Raw genomic sequence first — 15,564 nt, 5'->3', positions numbered from 1 at the left:
TGGCACCCCTAATCCCTGTCCTAGTATGCATGGTCCCCCTAATCCCCATCAGGCTGCACATTAAAAAAAATAAACACTCATACTCACCTCTCTTCTCTCCTCCAGCGCTGCGTCCGGTCTGCCTGCACTGATCTCTCCATGTGAGCCGCGCATGACATCACTGCCATGCGTGGCTCACAAGGAGAGATCAGCTGCCGGAAGTCACTGCTCCCCACGCCGGGTCTGTGTGCGCGGGGAGCAGTGACTTCACTCTCCTTCATAGCCGGCACACAGCCGGCACATAAGTGCGTCTTATGGTCCGAAAAATATGGTATCTATTTATTATCGGGTTGTCCATTAAAAAGAATGATTTCACAAGGTACATACAATAAATAGTTACAAAGTGATTGTCCATTTGTCCATAATTAGCTTAATTGTTGAGATTCACCCATCTTTCCCTGGGATCCTGGATGGTAGATTGCGTCTGTCTGTGTCCAGCACGTGTGTCAAGATAACACCATGTGTCTGGGTAAAGAAAGTGTTTCCTTGGGCCTACATCAGCAGCTGGTTTACACACAAACCCTCGTCCTATGTACTGTGGAATGGCAAGAAGCCCCCTGTCTCTAACATGGGTTTTTTATAGGCCGGTCATATGGCACCTGTTCTTCTAATTATGGTGCTGAACTAAAAATACACAAATAGCGCATGTCATCTAGAAAACCTAGCACGATGGCTGATGCAATCTTATGTATGGTACAGAATTCAGAATAAAATTAATATCCATAATTAATATTTAACAGTATGTATGTATATGTATACTACCGTTTAAAAGTTTGGGGTCACCCAGAGAATTTTGTGTTTTCCATGAAAACTCATACTTTTATTTATCAAATGAGTTGCAAAATGAATAGAAAATATAGTCCAGATATTGACAAGGTTAGAAATAATGATTTTTATTTGAAAGAATAATTTTCTCCTACAAACTTTGCTTTCGTCAAAGAATGCTCCCTTTGCAGCAATCACAGCATTGCAGACCTTTGGCATTCTAGCTGTTAATTTCCTGAGGTAATCTTGAGAAATTTCACCCCATGCTTCCTGAAGCCCCTCCCACAAGTTGGATTGGCTTGATGGGCACTTTTTGCGTACCATACGGTCAAGCTGCTCCCACAACAGCTTAATGGGGCTGAGATCTGGTGACTGCGCTGGCCACTCCATTACAGATAGAATACCAGCTGCCTGCTTCTTCCCTAAATAGTTCATGCATAATTTGGAGGTGTGCTTTGGGTCCTTGTCCTGTTGTAGGATGAAATTGGCTCCAATCAAGCGGTGTCCACCGAGTATGGCATGGCGTTGCAAAATGGAGTGATTGCCTTCCTTATTCAAAATCCCATTTACCTTGTACAAATCTCCCACTTTACCAGCACCAAAGCAACCCCAGACCATCACATTACCTCCACCATGCTTGACAGATGGCGTCAGGCACTCTTCCAGCATCTTTTCAGTTGTTCTGTGTCTCACAAATGTTCTTCTGTGTGATCCAAACACCTCAAACTTTGATTCGTCTGTCCATAAAACTTTTTTCCAATCTTCCTCTGTCCAATGTCTGTTTCTTTTGCTCATATTAATCTTTTCCTTTTATCAGCCAGTCTCAGATATGGCTTTTTCTTTGCCACTTTGCCCTAAAGGCCAGCATCCCAGAGTCGCCTCTTCACTGTAGACGTTGACACTGGCGTTTTGCTTGTACTTTTTAATGAAGCTGCCAGTTGAGGAGCTGTGAGGCGTCAATTTCTCAGACTAGAGACTCTAATATACTTGTCTTGTTGCCCAGTTGTGCAGCGGAGCCTCCCACTTCTTTCTACTCTGGTTAGAGCCTGTTTGTGCTCTCCTCTGAAGGGAGTAGTACACACCGTTGTAGGAAATCTTCAGTTTCTTGCCAATTTGTCTCATGGAATAGCCTTCATTTCTAAGAACAAGTATAGACTGTCGAGTTTCACATGAAAGTTCTCTTTATCTGGCCATTTTGAGAGTTTCATAGAACAAACAAATGTAATGCTCCAGATTCTCAACTAGCTCAAAGGAAAGTCAATTTTATAGCTTCTCAAATCAGCCAAACCGTTTTCAGCTGGGCTAACATACTTGTGCAAGGGTTTTCTAGGGTTTTCTAAACATCCATTAGCCTTCTTACACAGTTAGCAAACACAATGTACAATTAAAACACTGGAGTGGTGGTTGTTGGAAATGGGCCTCTATACACCTATGTATATATTGCAATAAAAACAAGACGTTTGCAGCTAGAATAGTCATTTACCACATTAACAATGTATAGAGTGTAATTCTGATTCATTTAATGTTAGCTTCATTGAAAAAAAATGTGCTTTTCTTTCAAAAATAATGAAATTTCTAAATGACCCAAACTTTTGAACGGTAGTATGTATATATACAGTATAGACCAAAAGTTTGGACACACCTTCTCATTTAAAGATTTTTCTGTGAAAGTAAAAAATAGTTTTCCAGCACACGATGTAGAAAAATTAAAAAAAGCCTTTATTTAATCCATCGTTAAAAAATACAATTCCAACAGAGATAAAAGCATGTGTAGGCTTACGCGTTTCGGATCATATTTGACCCTTAGTCATAGTCATGCTATGACTAAGGATCAAATATGATCTGAAACGCGTAAGCCTACACATGCTTTTATCTCTGTTGGAATTGTATTTTTTAACGATGGATTAAATAAAGGCTTTTTTTAATTTTTCTACATCGTGTGCTGGAAAACTATTTTTTACTTTCACTGAGGATTTTTCTCCCAGATGGGGATGGACTAATTCCGAGCACCGAGATCATGGAAAGGAGGACTGGGCAGGCTGGGCCAGGTGAGCTGAAGATCTTTTTCTTACTTGCTTAAAGATTTTTCTGTATTTTCATGACTATGAAAATTGTACATTCACACTGAAGTCATCAAAACTATGAATTAACACATGTGGAATTATATACTTAACAAAAAAGTGTGAAACAACTGAAAATGTCTTATATTCTAGGTTCTTCAAAGTAGCCACCTTTTGCTTTGATGACTGCTTTGCACACTCTTGGCATTCTCTTGATGAGCTTCAAGATGAGCTTTGTTAAGTATATAATTCCACATGTGTTAATTCATAGTTTTGATGCCTTCAGTGTGAATGTACAATTTGCATAGTCATGAAAATACAGAAAAATCTTTAAATGAGACGGTGTGTCCAAACTTTTGGTCTATATTGTGTATATATATATATATATATATATATATATATATATATATATATATATATATATATATATATACAGTGCCTACAAGTAGTATTCAACCCCCTGCAGATTTAGCTGGTTGACACATGCGGAATTAACTTGGCATTGTGACATTTGTACTGTAGATCAGCCTGGAAGTGGGAAATGCACTGCAGCTAATATTGTTTTTGGTTTTTTTTTGTTTTGTTTTTTAAAACGTTAAAAGTTAATTCAGAGTGTCATTTATTATTCAACCCCTCAAACCACAAGAATTCTGTTTGGTCCCCCTAAAGTATTAAGAAGTAGGTCAGCACCAAGAATAATGAGCTTCACATGTGTGGATTAAAGATCTCTTTTGCCAACCTTTTCTGACTATTTAAGACCCTCCCCAAACTTGTGAACAGCACTCAGACATGGTCAACATGGGAAAGACAAAGGAGCATTCCAAGGCCATCAGAGACAAGATCGTGGAGGGTCACAAGGCTGGCAAGGGGTACAAAACCCTTTCCAAGGAGTTGGGCCTACCTGTCTCCACTGTTGGGAGCATCATCCGTAAGTGGAAGGCTTATGGAACTACTGTTAGCCTTCCACGGCCTGGACAGCCTTTGAAAGTGTCCTCCCGTGCCGAGGCCAGGCTTGTCCGAAGAGTCAAGGCTAACCCAAGGACAACAAGGAAGGAGCTCCGGGAAGATCTCATGGCAGTGGGGACATTGGTTTCAGTCAATACCATAAGTAACGTACTCCACCGCAATGGTCTCCGTTCCAGACGAGCCCGTAAGGTACCTTTACTTTCAAAGCGTCATGTCAAGGCTCGTCTACAGTTTGCTCATGATCACTTGGAGGACTCTGAGACAGACTGGTTCAAGGTTCTATGGTCTGATGAGACCAAGATCGAGATCTTTGGTGCCAACCACACACGTGACGTTTGGAGACTGGATGGCACTGCATATGACCCCAAGAATACCATCCCTACAGTCAAGCATGGTGGTGGCAGCATCATGCTGTGGGGCTGTTTCTCAGCCAAGGGGCCTGGCCATCTGGTCCGCATCCATGGGAAGATGGATAGCACGGCCTACCTGGAGATTTTGGCCAAGAACCTCCGCTCCTCCATCAAGGATCTTAAGATGGGTCGTAATTTCATCTTCCAACAAGACAACGACCCAAAGCACACAGCCAAGAAAACCAAGGCCTGGTTCAAGAGGGAAAAAGTCAAGGTGTTGGAGTGGCCTAGTCAGTCTCCTGACCTTAACCCAATTGAAAACTTGTGGAAGGAGCTCAAGAATAAAGTCCACATGAGACACCCAAAGAACCTAGATAACTTGGAGAAGATCTGCATGGAGGAGTGGGCCAAGATAACTCCACAGACCTGTGCCGGCCTGATCAGGTCTTATAAAAGACGATTATTAGCTGTAATTGCAAACAAGGGTTATTCCACAAAATATTAAACATAGGGGTTGAATAATAATTGACCCACACTTTTATGTTTAAAATTTAATAAAATTCAACTGAGCAACATAACTTTTTGGTTTGTAAGATTTATGCTTCTGTTCATAAATCCTACTCTCGTTTGGAGTTTGAAGGCTCTAACTTATTTGCATCTTATCAAACCAGCTAAATCTGCAGGGGGTTGAATACTACTTGTAGGCATTGTATGTATGTATATGTATATATATATATATATATATATATATATATATATATATATATATATATATATATATATATATATATATATATATAATGTACTAGCAGCCCGAGTTCCAAAACAAATAAGTTTCGGGAAGCTAGAAAAGTGTGTTCTGCGTAATAAGGGCCAATAGGTGCAGTGTATAATATACAGAGCACGCTGGCCACACGCGAATGCAAAAAATTTGTATATGTGTTTCATGCTAAAGAATTAATTCGACCACTTGGATTTCTAGCACATGCACAATGGAAATCCCTTAATAAAACCTCATATTTCTGGAACCACTTCCAATTTAAAAATAAAAACTAATTACATTTCTGGATTCCCCGCATTTAAACACGTATTTCATAAGCAGGTTGATTCTGTGTTGTAGCATTAAGTTTTGAGTTAATCAGAAAAGAACAAATCAGTAGAAGCTGTGTTGGTAATGGCAGAGCCAGAGTAAATCGGACTCCCCTCAACATTAAGCTCTTTATGTAGTAAGATATGTATATATATTCTCACATATGTATCTTGGTGAGTAGCTATGTTGTGAGCTTTTTAATCTAATTGCCCTTAAGGAGTCATACACATATAATATACAATTAATCACGGTGTTGATGATTCCTTTATGGCAGCTAGGCTAAAAAGCGCACAACATACTAATCAAGATACATGCAATTTATATGTGAAGCATAATTTATGTGCCGCTAAATGCATATTAAATGGAACTAGTGTAAGATAAAAAAAAAAGGACGTCTATAAGTCATGCTGGTGGGTGTGGACCCACTGCGCAACAGGCCGCACTTACCCTGGAGGGGTGTAACTAAGCGGCTACCTGGTCTTCACTAGAGCCTCTGATGGTGAGGTTAGGCTTGAACTGCAGGTAGCCACCAGGTACCACTCCAGGACAGTACCCAGTACTGCAGCAGCTGACCCCGGGGGTCAGGAATGCAGGTGAGAAGTTAATGTGTCTGGCAGGACAGGAACAGGAACACTGTCAGAAAGGATACTGGTGCAGATTCAGACTGGACGGCTGTTCAAACAGGGCGGATTCAGGATTACAGGTACTGGTTCAGACAGGACGGTTGGCTTTGACAGGACAGGTTGAGGATCACAGACAGGACATCTGGTTTAGACAGAATGGGTTCAGGTTCAATTGGATTCAGGTTCAGGTACAGACAAGACAGATTCAGTTACAGGGACCTAACAACTAAGTAGCAAGTGCAAGACTTTCTACAAAAATGTAATTTTCTTTTTTTGAGAGTCTCCCCCCTACAACCTGATTGATATTTTTTTCTATTAAACCCATGTAAATATAATAAAAATGTAACGCTGAGGCAGTGTTCACACATAGCATAAATGCTGTGTTTTTTCTGCACGTTTTCTGTAGGTGTCCGTAATGCACAACGCTATAGCAATTTTCCCTGACTATTGCTTGTTGGCTGCATTTCTTTTATGCGTTTTCCCCCACATTTGATGCGTTTTTGGTGCAGATGCGAAGCCGCATTTTTATCACTTTTTAAATAATACAGAGAATCTTTGATTTTGCACTTGAAAATGCAGCAACATATTTTTTTCCTTGCGTTCTTTCAGGCTCCACATAGAAACCTACAATGATGCTGACCATTATTGGCACCCCTTCATTTTTTTCAAAGACTGTACAATATCTTCTGAAATAAATGGAAATGTGCCAAAGTTATACCCTCAGGATTTTTTAATTAGTGGTCCAAAGTAATACAACAATAAAACATTGTTTTTCAGCTTCCATGTTGTAATTTCAAAGCAGAAACGGAATAAACAGCATGTGCAGCAACAAAGGCACCCCTAATTAATACTTGGTTGCACACCCTTTCGCATTGCTGACAGCCTCCAAACATTCCTTGTAGCCATCTATAAGCTTCTTGCACTTCTCAGCTGGCATTTTCTCCCACTCTTCCATTGCAGTTTTTTCAAGCTCTTGAATGTTTGCAGGGATCTTTTTCTCAATGTCAGATTTCAGCTCACCCCAAAGATTTTCAATGGGATTGAGGTCAGGACTCATCGCTGGCCATTTTAAAACAGTCCATTTTTTCTTTTTCAACCATTCCTGTGTACTTTTGGATGTGTGCTTTGGGTCATTGTCTTGCTGGAGGACCCATGATCTTCGACACAAACCAAGTTTTCTTACACTGGGTAGGACATTTTGCTCTAAAATCTCTTGATAATTCTCTGATTTTATGATTCCTGTGATATGGTCAAGGCCTCCAGTACCAGATGCAAAAAAAAAAAAACGCAACCCCACAGCATTATGGATCCTTCACCATGCTTAACTGTTGGTAAGGTGTTCTTTTCCGTATAAGCTTCATTGCGCGGTCTGTAAACAAACTGTTGCTTTGCATTGCCATTGTTTCACCTGTCCACTGAACATTTTCCCATAAGGATTGTGCTTTGTTAATATCATTATATTATTATTATTGTTTGTCAAGGTACTCTTTGGCAAGGATCAGTCGTTCGTTTTTATGTCTTTTCTTCATCAATGGTTTCTTTTTTGCTTTCGCCCATAAAACAATGCTTTGTTTAGTGTGTGATGTATGGTACATGTTGAAACCATGACTCCAGACTGTTCCAGGTTGGCCTTCAGGTTTTTGGATGTTTGACGTGTTTTTTTCCACCATTCGCACCAACCTTCAAAGACCTCTCTTGTCAATTATCCTCTTTCCCCCACCTCCAAGGAGATTCTTTATGGTTTTATGCTTGGCAAACTTCTTAATAACATTGCTCACTGTTGAAACTGGGATACCAAGGTCTTTGGAGATGGCTTTTTACCCTTTAGAAGTCTTGTGTTTGCTAATATTAGCAGTTCTATTGTCCTCAGACAGTTCGTTTGTCTTCACCATTGTGACAAAGGAACAGGGCCTACCATGTGGCTTTTTAAAACACTGAAGTCATCATTCATTGGCTAATTCATGTCACATGGGCACCAACAGTTATTACAGGTGAAACTCTTTTGTAATCTACCACAGGCGAGTCAAAATATGTTTCCATACTAAATTAATGTAAAGGGTGTAAATACCAGTGACACAGCAAGGTTTAGGTTTTTCTATTTTTCTCTCCCATTATTTTTTGTTTTAAACTATTGTTTTATCATTTGCTCTTTTGTATTTTCTGTATCATAAAAAAACATTTAAAAACTTGGCTTCACAGCTGCACTAAAACCGCACCTAATAAGTATGAAAAGGCATAAAAAATGCAATAATCAGAGATGAGCGGGACGCACAGATGATGTCTAGTGTTGAGCGAGTATGTTCTATTAACCCTTTCGCCGAGTATGCTCGGGCCGAGCTCCGAGTATTTACAGCTGCTCGGTGATATGTTTGAATCGCTCCTGTGTGCATGATTTGCGACTGTTTGACAGTTTTACTACATGTGAGGAATGTGTAAGAAATAGACATTCCTCACATGTAATAAAGCTGTCAAACAGTTGCAAATCATGTACAGGGAGTGATTCAACCATATCACCGAGCAGCTGTAAATACTCGGAGCTCGCCCGAGCATACTCGGACAGAACATACTCGCTCAACACTAATGATGTCGCACCAGCTCTGGCTAATCAAAAGCCAGGCCAGGAACAACAGAAGGTAAGAGATTTGTGGCCTCCCGTCCAGCCACCAAGTATCGCTTAGCTGGACGCTGGACCAGAGACTCGGGAATTGCTCATCTCTAGTCCCAACTGACCCAGACAGCGGACAGTCCCAGAATTGGGTCTACACCCTGCAGTCTCAGATGTCTACTGAATCTCTTTCATTGCCACTGACCTTCTCACATCTCTTGCTAGGCTAGAAAGAAATGGTAAATGGGCGTGGATTGGGGTGTGGAGAGGGGCATGGCCAAAGTTTGCCACAGCATGCTGCGCGCACTACATAATCTGTCCCTCTTTCTGCTCGTCGAAAGTTGGTAGGTATGATGAAGCGCAGACTGTGTTAGCACTATACCATACCACAAGGAGATTGTCCTAATCGCCCTATGGTGGGGAAGAAACCCCCTTTCACAATCACCTTCATTTATCCTTCCTGCACATATACTTTAAATGCTTTTGAGCAGAGCTCTCACTCCTCTTATTTAAGTTGTTAATTACCTGGAAACTCTGTCGGATTTTGTTAATAAATGCATCCTGTGAATTCTAAAGTCTCCAGAATATGTAGTGATCTATAAATATATATATTATTCTAAAACTATAGACTCTCTGTATATGTATGTATGTATATGTAATATATATATATGTATATATATATATATATATATATATATATATATATATACATGCATATATTACCTCTTATTGTTATAGAAACTATATAGTCTTTGTTTTTGGCAGGCAAGAACCACAAGAAGGAGCACAAAGTCTTCCTAGGCTGAGAAATCAAAAGTCCGAGGATACCTTTTTGAGGAGAACATCAAGAGAATCAAAGGTCAGATATTAAATTCATTACAGCTATTTAAGCTGATGTTTCCATGCAGCGTGTCACTAAATATCTATGGCACAGATAACTGTATTCCTGACACATCCCAATAAAAACCAATTCTTCTCATGCCTTTGCAATGAGTCAGTGAGAATTCCTTCTTTCTGAGCAGCCACCCACTACTCAACAGAATTTCTATTGTCCTGACGTAGCAGAATCCAGATATTGCTGAAGAGCTGAGACTCCTGTGTTTTCCTCCCGCTCTTCCTGGAAATCTGGGTCAGTAATAATTATCTAGTAGAGCATTGCACCCACACGTGTCTGAATAACATACCAGCCTCAGACTTACTGTGCAATGAAAGCAATGTAATTATTGTAATGTGGCTAGTAAATGTCTGGAGTGTACAAATGCCACTACTATTTGGTACTATTTGGTAACCAGGATAAACTTATTCGGTATACATTGCTTCAATGATGTTCAACTTTTTCAAAGATGGGATCCTAAAGTTGAACCCTAAAATCACTTCTAGAAGCGTCTGACAGTGGATTATTCAGCTGTCCATATTGAAATAAACAAGAATGCTCGTCTGAGCTGAATATGCATGTTTATGGTAGCGTCGGGAAAAATAGCTGTCAGTCAAATGATGTCATTGTGTCATTATGTCAGTTGGTTTTGCTCCATGACATCACCTATAGCAGTGACCAGGAAAATTTTCAGGTTTTTTTTCGTACATGCGTTTTTTTTTTTTATCATTTGAATATTGAGATAAAGTAATTTTTGCGTAACTGTCATATTTACCCTATTTTTTTGTGGATATCAGATGATATTGGTGGAATAATAAGGGAAACAAGTGTCTGTTTTTTCCATTTTTGTTATTACCACTAAAATACATTAAAAATTTGTTCCCCATTCTGCAACAAATATTTTTATATATTGAACTCGTTTAGTGTTTGTTTTTGTTTTTTTTTTGCAGAGGTGTGGCTACTTAGAGCATTTAGATTGACAGTGGCATCTTTTTTTATTATTATTTATTTTTTACCTGTTATTTTGTATTTTTTCATTTCATAAAAGATATTTGGAGGGCTTTAAAATGTACACATTTTTATTTCCTTTGTAACTGGGGCTGGTATTGTAGCCCCAGTTGCAGGGGAAATGTAGCCTCCTGGCTGCATAGCAGAGCTGTCTTGGTCTCCTATGACCCAGCCGCTGCTGCTCTCTCCCTATACACAGCGATCACATGACTGCTGTCTATGGAGGAGGAAGCGACTTCAGCGCTTCCTATTACTATGTACACAGCTCTTGTTTAGTGTAATCTATACAGCAATGGAGAAAGCACAGACAGTAATAAACCATCTGTGCTTTCTCTATAGGGACTCCAGCAGTGCCTGATAGCCCGATCACCACTTTCGCAGCTACACAGTCACGTAAGGCTGCAATCCTATGCAGTGATATCTTAGAATACTGCAGAGTAAGGGTGGGACTATCTGGATGTCTAAAGTTTGTGGGCTGTCTGGAAGCAGTTAATGTGAATTTCTGAAAAAATAGGTGAAATTTCTAAATTAAAAGACCATAAGGGATTTCCTGATTGCACCCTTCATTTTCCCTATGTGAGTTTTCATTTTTTTACTTATTGTTCACAATTTTTTTCAATATTTTACATTCAGTTGCTTTCTTGAGTATATGCCCAAGGAACTGGTGCAACTTCCAGAAATGGAACCAGGAATTCACTTCCCCATTTTAAAATAAACTGTTTAATGAAACAATAGTGGTTTTATTTTGCCTTTCTAGAACATTAGAATACAAAGAATTCCATGCAATGAGTTTATTATACTTCCCAATTATTACTGGATTACTTATTAAAGAGGATTCTAGAGTACTTGATAAAGAGGATTTTTCTTTCAAAACGTGAGGTCTAAGGGGTAACATTTCTCCTTGCGGAGAGTGACATACCGGCTCTGGCATGCCAAGGTAAGGAGGCTTATTCGCCATGCAATGCTCCTCTGGGAAATTAAATGTGCAAATTACCTCTTCAGAGAGGAAGAGGACTAGAACTTCCAACAGGTGGCGCTATAGAGTTCTAGTCCTTTTGCTCTCTGAAGAGACAATTTGCATATTTAATTTCTTTCAAAACATAAAATGGTTGAATAGGAGTGGAAAGGCTAAAGGGACTCTGTCAGCATAGAATGACTGTTCAAACGAAGTTCCGCCTCTCGGTGTTTCACAGCGGAGTCAATCATTTATATACACCTTCCCATCTGCTTGTTTTCCCTCAATCTCCTCTCCCCTCTTCTTTGATTGACAGCTCTGGCTTCATAGAGCCAGAATGAGAAGGAAAACAAGGGAAGCAACTTAGGAGTATGACATACATATGAAGTTATAGCAATGTAAGGGTAAGTGTAAAAAGTGAGGTATATGTCATACTGCAGTCTGTGTGGGATTATAATGGCAGACAGTCAATGAAATAATAATGGAAAAAACAAGGAAAACCGACCATGAAGTCCGGAATGAGCGGGGAGTTCAAAGCATATGCTTTATCAAACAATCAGGAAGGTAACAAAAAGTGTACAACAAGCAGGGGCGCTCACATAGAGTATATATGAAAATCATATATACATATATACAACAACAGTATGGAGGGTCAGGTATAATGCCAACCTAATACAAATTCATTTATATTATAAAATGTGTACATGTAACTGTGTATGGTTAAGGCACATAACTGATCAAAGATAAAAACCTATTCCATGTACAGTAATATAAACGAATTGTAACAAAATAGTGATGTCAACCGTACTCACCGCAAGAAAGGGATAGAAGGACCCCCAGCTGAGTGGCGCCACTCATTTATATTACTGTACATGCAATATGTTTTCATCTTTGATCAGTTATGTGCCTTAACCATACACAGTTACATGTACACATTTTATAATATAAATGAATTTGTATTAGGTTGGCATTATACCTGACCCTCCATACTGTTGTTGTATATATGTATATATGATTTTCATATATACTCTGTGTGAGCGCCCCTGCTTGTTGTACACTTTTTGTTACCTTCCTGATTGTTTGATAAAGCATATGTTTTGCACTCCCTGCGCATTCCGGACTTCATGGTTGGTTTTTCTTCATAGAGCCAGAGAAGGGCAGGGATAGAGGAAAATAAGCAGTTGGGAAAGAGCATATAAATGATTGGCCCCGCCATGTACCACAAGTGCCTGTACTTGGTATGAACAGTCATTCTGTGCTGACAGAGTCCCTTTAAAGGGATAACCTACATTTGATAAAGTTGTTTTCTGAGGCTCTGGTCACACTTGCGTTCAGATATTCAGTTTGTCTGATCCCTTTTAGTAACAGATAAATGGAATTAATGTCAAAAACAGATCTGTTGCATAACTGATGCATACAGAAGTAGAGGGACCTTATTGAGTATCATGGGGTCCATTTGGGTTGTGTCATTTGCCAGTTCTGTGTTCTAAAAATACATAACTGAACCCAAATGGACCACATAATAATAAGTGGGGACCATTTGCTTCTAATTCAATGAGTTAATTTTGACATTACTTCTGTTTGTTCCTAGAACAGAACAAATATAATGTCCAAATGGAAAAATGTGAACATGGCCTTTTCTCAGACATACTGGCATTTCTCTGTTTTGAGCAAACTTTTTTTTTTTTTTTACTAAGTTGACAAGAAAAAGTGCACCAATATTGGTGTTTGATTTGGTTTCTCAGATAATGGGCTCTGCTCTAACTTCTGAATTACTACTATATGGCCATTTATACATTTTGGGTACAAATGCTCTATCTTTACACTTATTTTTTTTATCTTTTTTTTTCAGACTCGATCTCTTAGTTACTCAGAGTTGGAGTTTCCAGCGCCTAGCTTTCTCCAGAGGTTTGGAAGTCTGACCTGGCGCAAGAAAAGGTTTAACGCCTTTGAATATAGCAATGCTTCCCCTAATATTTCAAGCCCAACAGAATTGCAGTGGTCTGTGGGACGACTGGAAAGACCAGCTGTGGGAAGTGAACTGGATTTGGAAAGCAGGCGTCCTAAGTCCTGTATTGTTCAATATCCTTTTGCACAGAGCACCCCTAAAATTTTTGAACATTATTCTAAGAAAGAGCGAATGAATCTGGAGATGTCAACATCATTCGATTTTATAGCTGATGAAGATGAAAACAACAGCCCAATTCCAGTGTCCACAAAAGGGAAAAATATTCAACTGCCATTTGCCTTTCCAGAAAGACTAGAAGGAGAAGATGAAGATTCACTTCCATGTTGGGCAGAGAGTGTACTGAATGACTATATGTCACCAGACCCGCAAACTCCAGATTCACCAATCTATCCTCTGTCTGGAGACTCTCTCACCTTAGAGTTTATAGACCAGTGTGAAGATCCTGACCAATATCGAAGCCCTCTTTATCATCGCATACTATCAAAGAATCTCATGCTAGAAGAATCATTTATTAAAGAATCCAAAGTAAAAACCCGTCTAACAAAGAAGAAAGTGCAGACTGCGGCCTGCAAAAGCAAAAAAAAAGAAGAGACTGAAATAATTACAAGAAGCATACCTCGCTATAATAGCATCCTTTCTCAAGATGCAGCACAAATCAGAACAGACCAGAAATGTGTTAAGCTATCTTCAGAAGAATCACAGAATAGTTCTCCCAGTTCTCAGGAATCATTAAGGTTACGTACGGAATTTGCAAAGCTATGCAGCAATCAAACCTCTTTAGCGCATACAAATGATATACCAAAATATGGGTTGCAAAAAGAGACCAAAGAACTGCAGGAACCAATTGAAGACCAGACGCAAAATCTGCATAGACAGATTCTAGCGCATGAATCGGCGCAGAGTCTGTCTGATTCCTCTACAGTACCCCTTTCAGCACCAATGAAAGATGACGGTAAATCACAGGCATCACCAAATACGGCCAGAGTCAGATATGAAGTTATAATTACCATGACTAAAGAGGAAAAAGAGCAAGCCCAATTACAAAGGCTGGCACTAGAGATGGTGAAAGCCGAGGAACTTGTTGGACAAGATCTGAGGATGTCACCTTCATTGGAATCTCAGGCATCTGGCTGCCATAGGGCGGGTCTTCCAGAAGTGACCGCTCAGGAGATTTCAGAAACATCAGAGCAGACTGAAAAGAATACAACACGGGAGGAGGCAATCCCAGAGAAGAAGGGAGGAGAGACTCCTAAGGGGGCACAACTGGACAGGTGAGCAGTGGGTGCGAGTGGGCAAGGTATCCTAAATGGTGGGAGCGATTGTAGCAAAATACTGACAACATAACATTACAGTCATAGCAAATCTACAGAAAACCAATTGCATATTTTGTTCCTGGAATGATAAAAAAATAAACAGGATAATAAGAAATTGTGCATCCTAAAAGGGAGTACAACTTGTTGATTAAATATCTTTATGGTTCATTGTATGAAATGAAATCCTGAGTGTTGTGACATATTTTGTGTAAATTGTAGTGATTTTGTCATTCTTCCCACACATGTAGGGCTTGGCTCTGGGTCTGAACTCTGTATTCTGCTTGTCACATCATATAATACAAAGTTCAGTATGGGGAGGGTTAGGAAGAGTAGGGAAGTACTGCAGATAGTATGTAGCACAGGAGTGGCTCAGGTTTACCTGTATTGCGATCACTGCCTCAACAAAGTGTTCTTCAGGCGAAAAAAGAAAACCAGAGATCTCGGTGAGTAAGCTAGCTGGATAGAAGTATATGAAATATTCATGTAGACTATATGATAGATATGTAGATATTATACATTTGTTTTCCTTGTTGTCATATTGTATATATAAATAGAAAGAGATCAGGTGAGAGGTTGTGAAGATGAATATGATTACATATAGAAGAATTTATTGTTAGGTTAGAGGTTTGACGCCAATAAATAATTCTACACAACAGTCTATGGAGGAAATGAACTTAGCACTTTTTCATTGCCTCCGAATGCGTTCATAGCAGTTGTTAACGAATGATGACATGTTATCTGTTTTTATAAAGAAAAATCTCATCTGTATTAGTAAAGAGCTAAACAAATTAAATGACCATTCTGGCATTTTTTTTATTGTCCCCTCTGTTAGCAATCTGTAATGTGTATGTTTGTAGAGAGTGGATTACAATATTCACCAGTCGCCATCTTCTGCCGTTTCCAATGCTGCTTTGGCATCACGTGACTGCATTTGTGGCCTTTCAACT

At 39.4% G+C, this 15,564-nt stretch overlaps 1 protein-coding gene across 2 annotated transcripts in view; it reads left to right on the top strand.

Annotated features, from left to right (window-relative positions):
• The window catches only part of CRYBG2 (crystallin beta-gamma domain containing 2), a 332,797-nt gene that overhangs the window by 222,188 nt on the left and 95,045 nt on the right, over positions 1-15,564 (top strand). The window contains exons 2-3 of one of the 2 annotated variants that reach the window (XM_073666156.1): positions 9,264-9,357; positions 13,188-14,575. In XM_073666156.1, coding sequence (XP_073522257.1) covers positions 9,264-9,357; positions 13,188-14,575 — 1,482 coding nt within the window. Of the gene's footprint in view, positions 1-9,263; positions 9,358-13,187; positions 14,576-14,906; positions 15,061-15,564 lie in introns of those variants that run through there. The other variant, XM_073666157.1, reaches the window with a different exon arrangement.

The sequence above is a fragment of the Phyllobates terribilis genome, unplaced genomic scaffold, assembly GCF_046119375.1.
Source record: "Phyllobates terribilis strain yellow unplaced genomic scaffold, ASM4611937v1 Scaffold_2__4_contigs__length_985480577, whole genome shotgun sequence".
In the NCBI taxonomy this organism is placed as follows: Eukaryota; Metazoa; Chordata; class Amphibia; order Anura; family Dendrobatidae; genus Phyllobates; species Phyllobates terribilis.
Note: the sequence above shows the minus strand (reverse complement) of the source record. Positions and strands in the feature narration are given on the sequence as shown.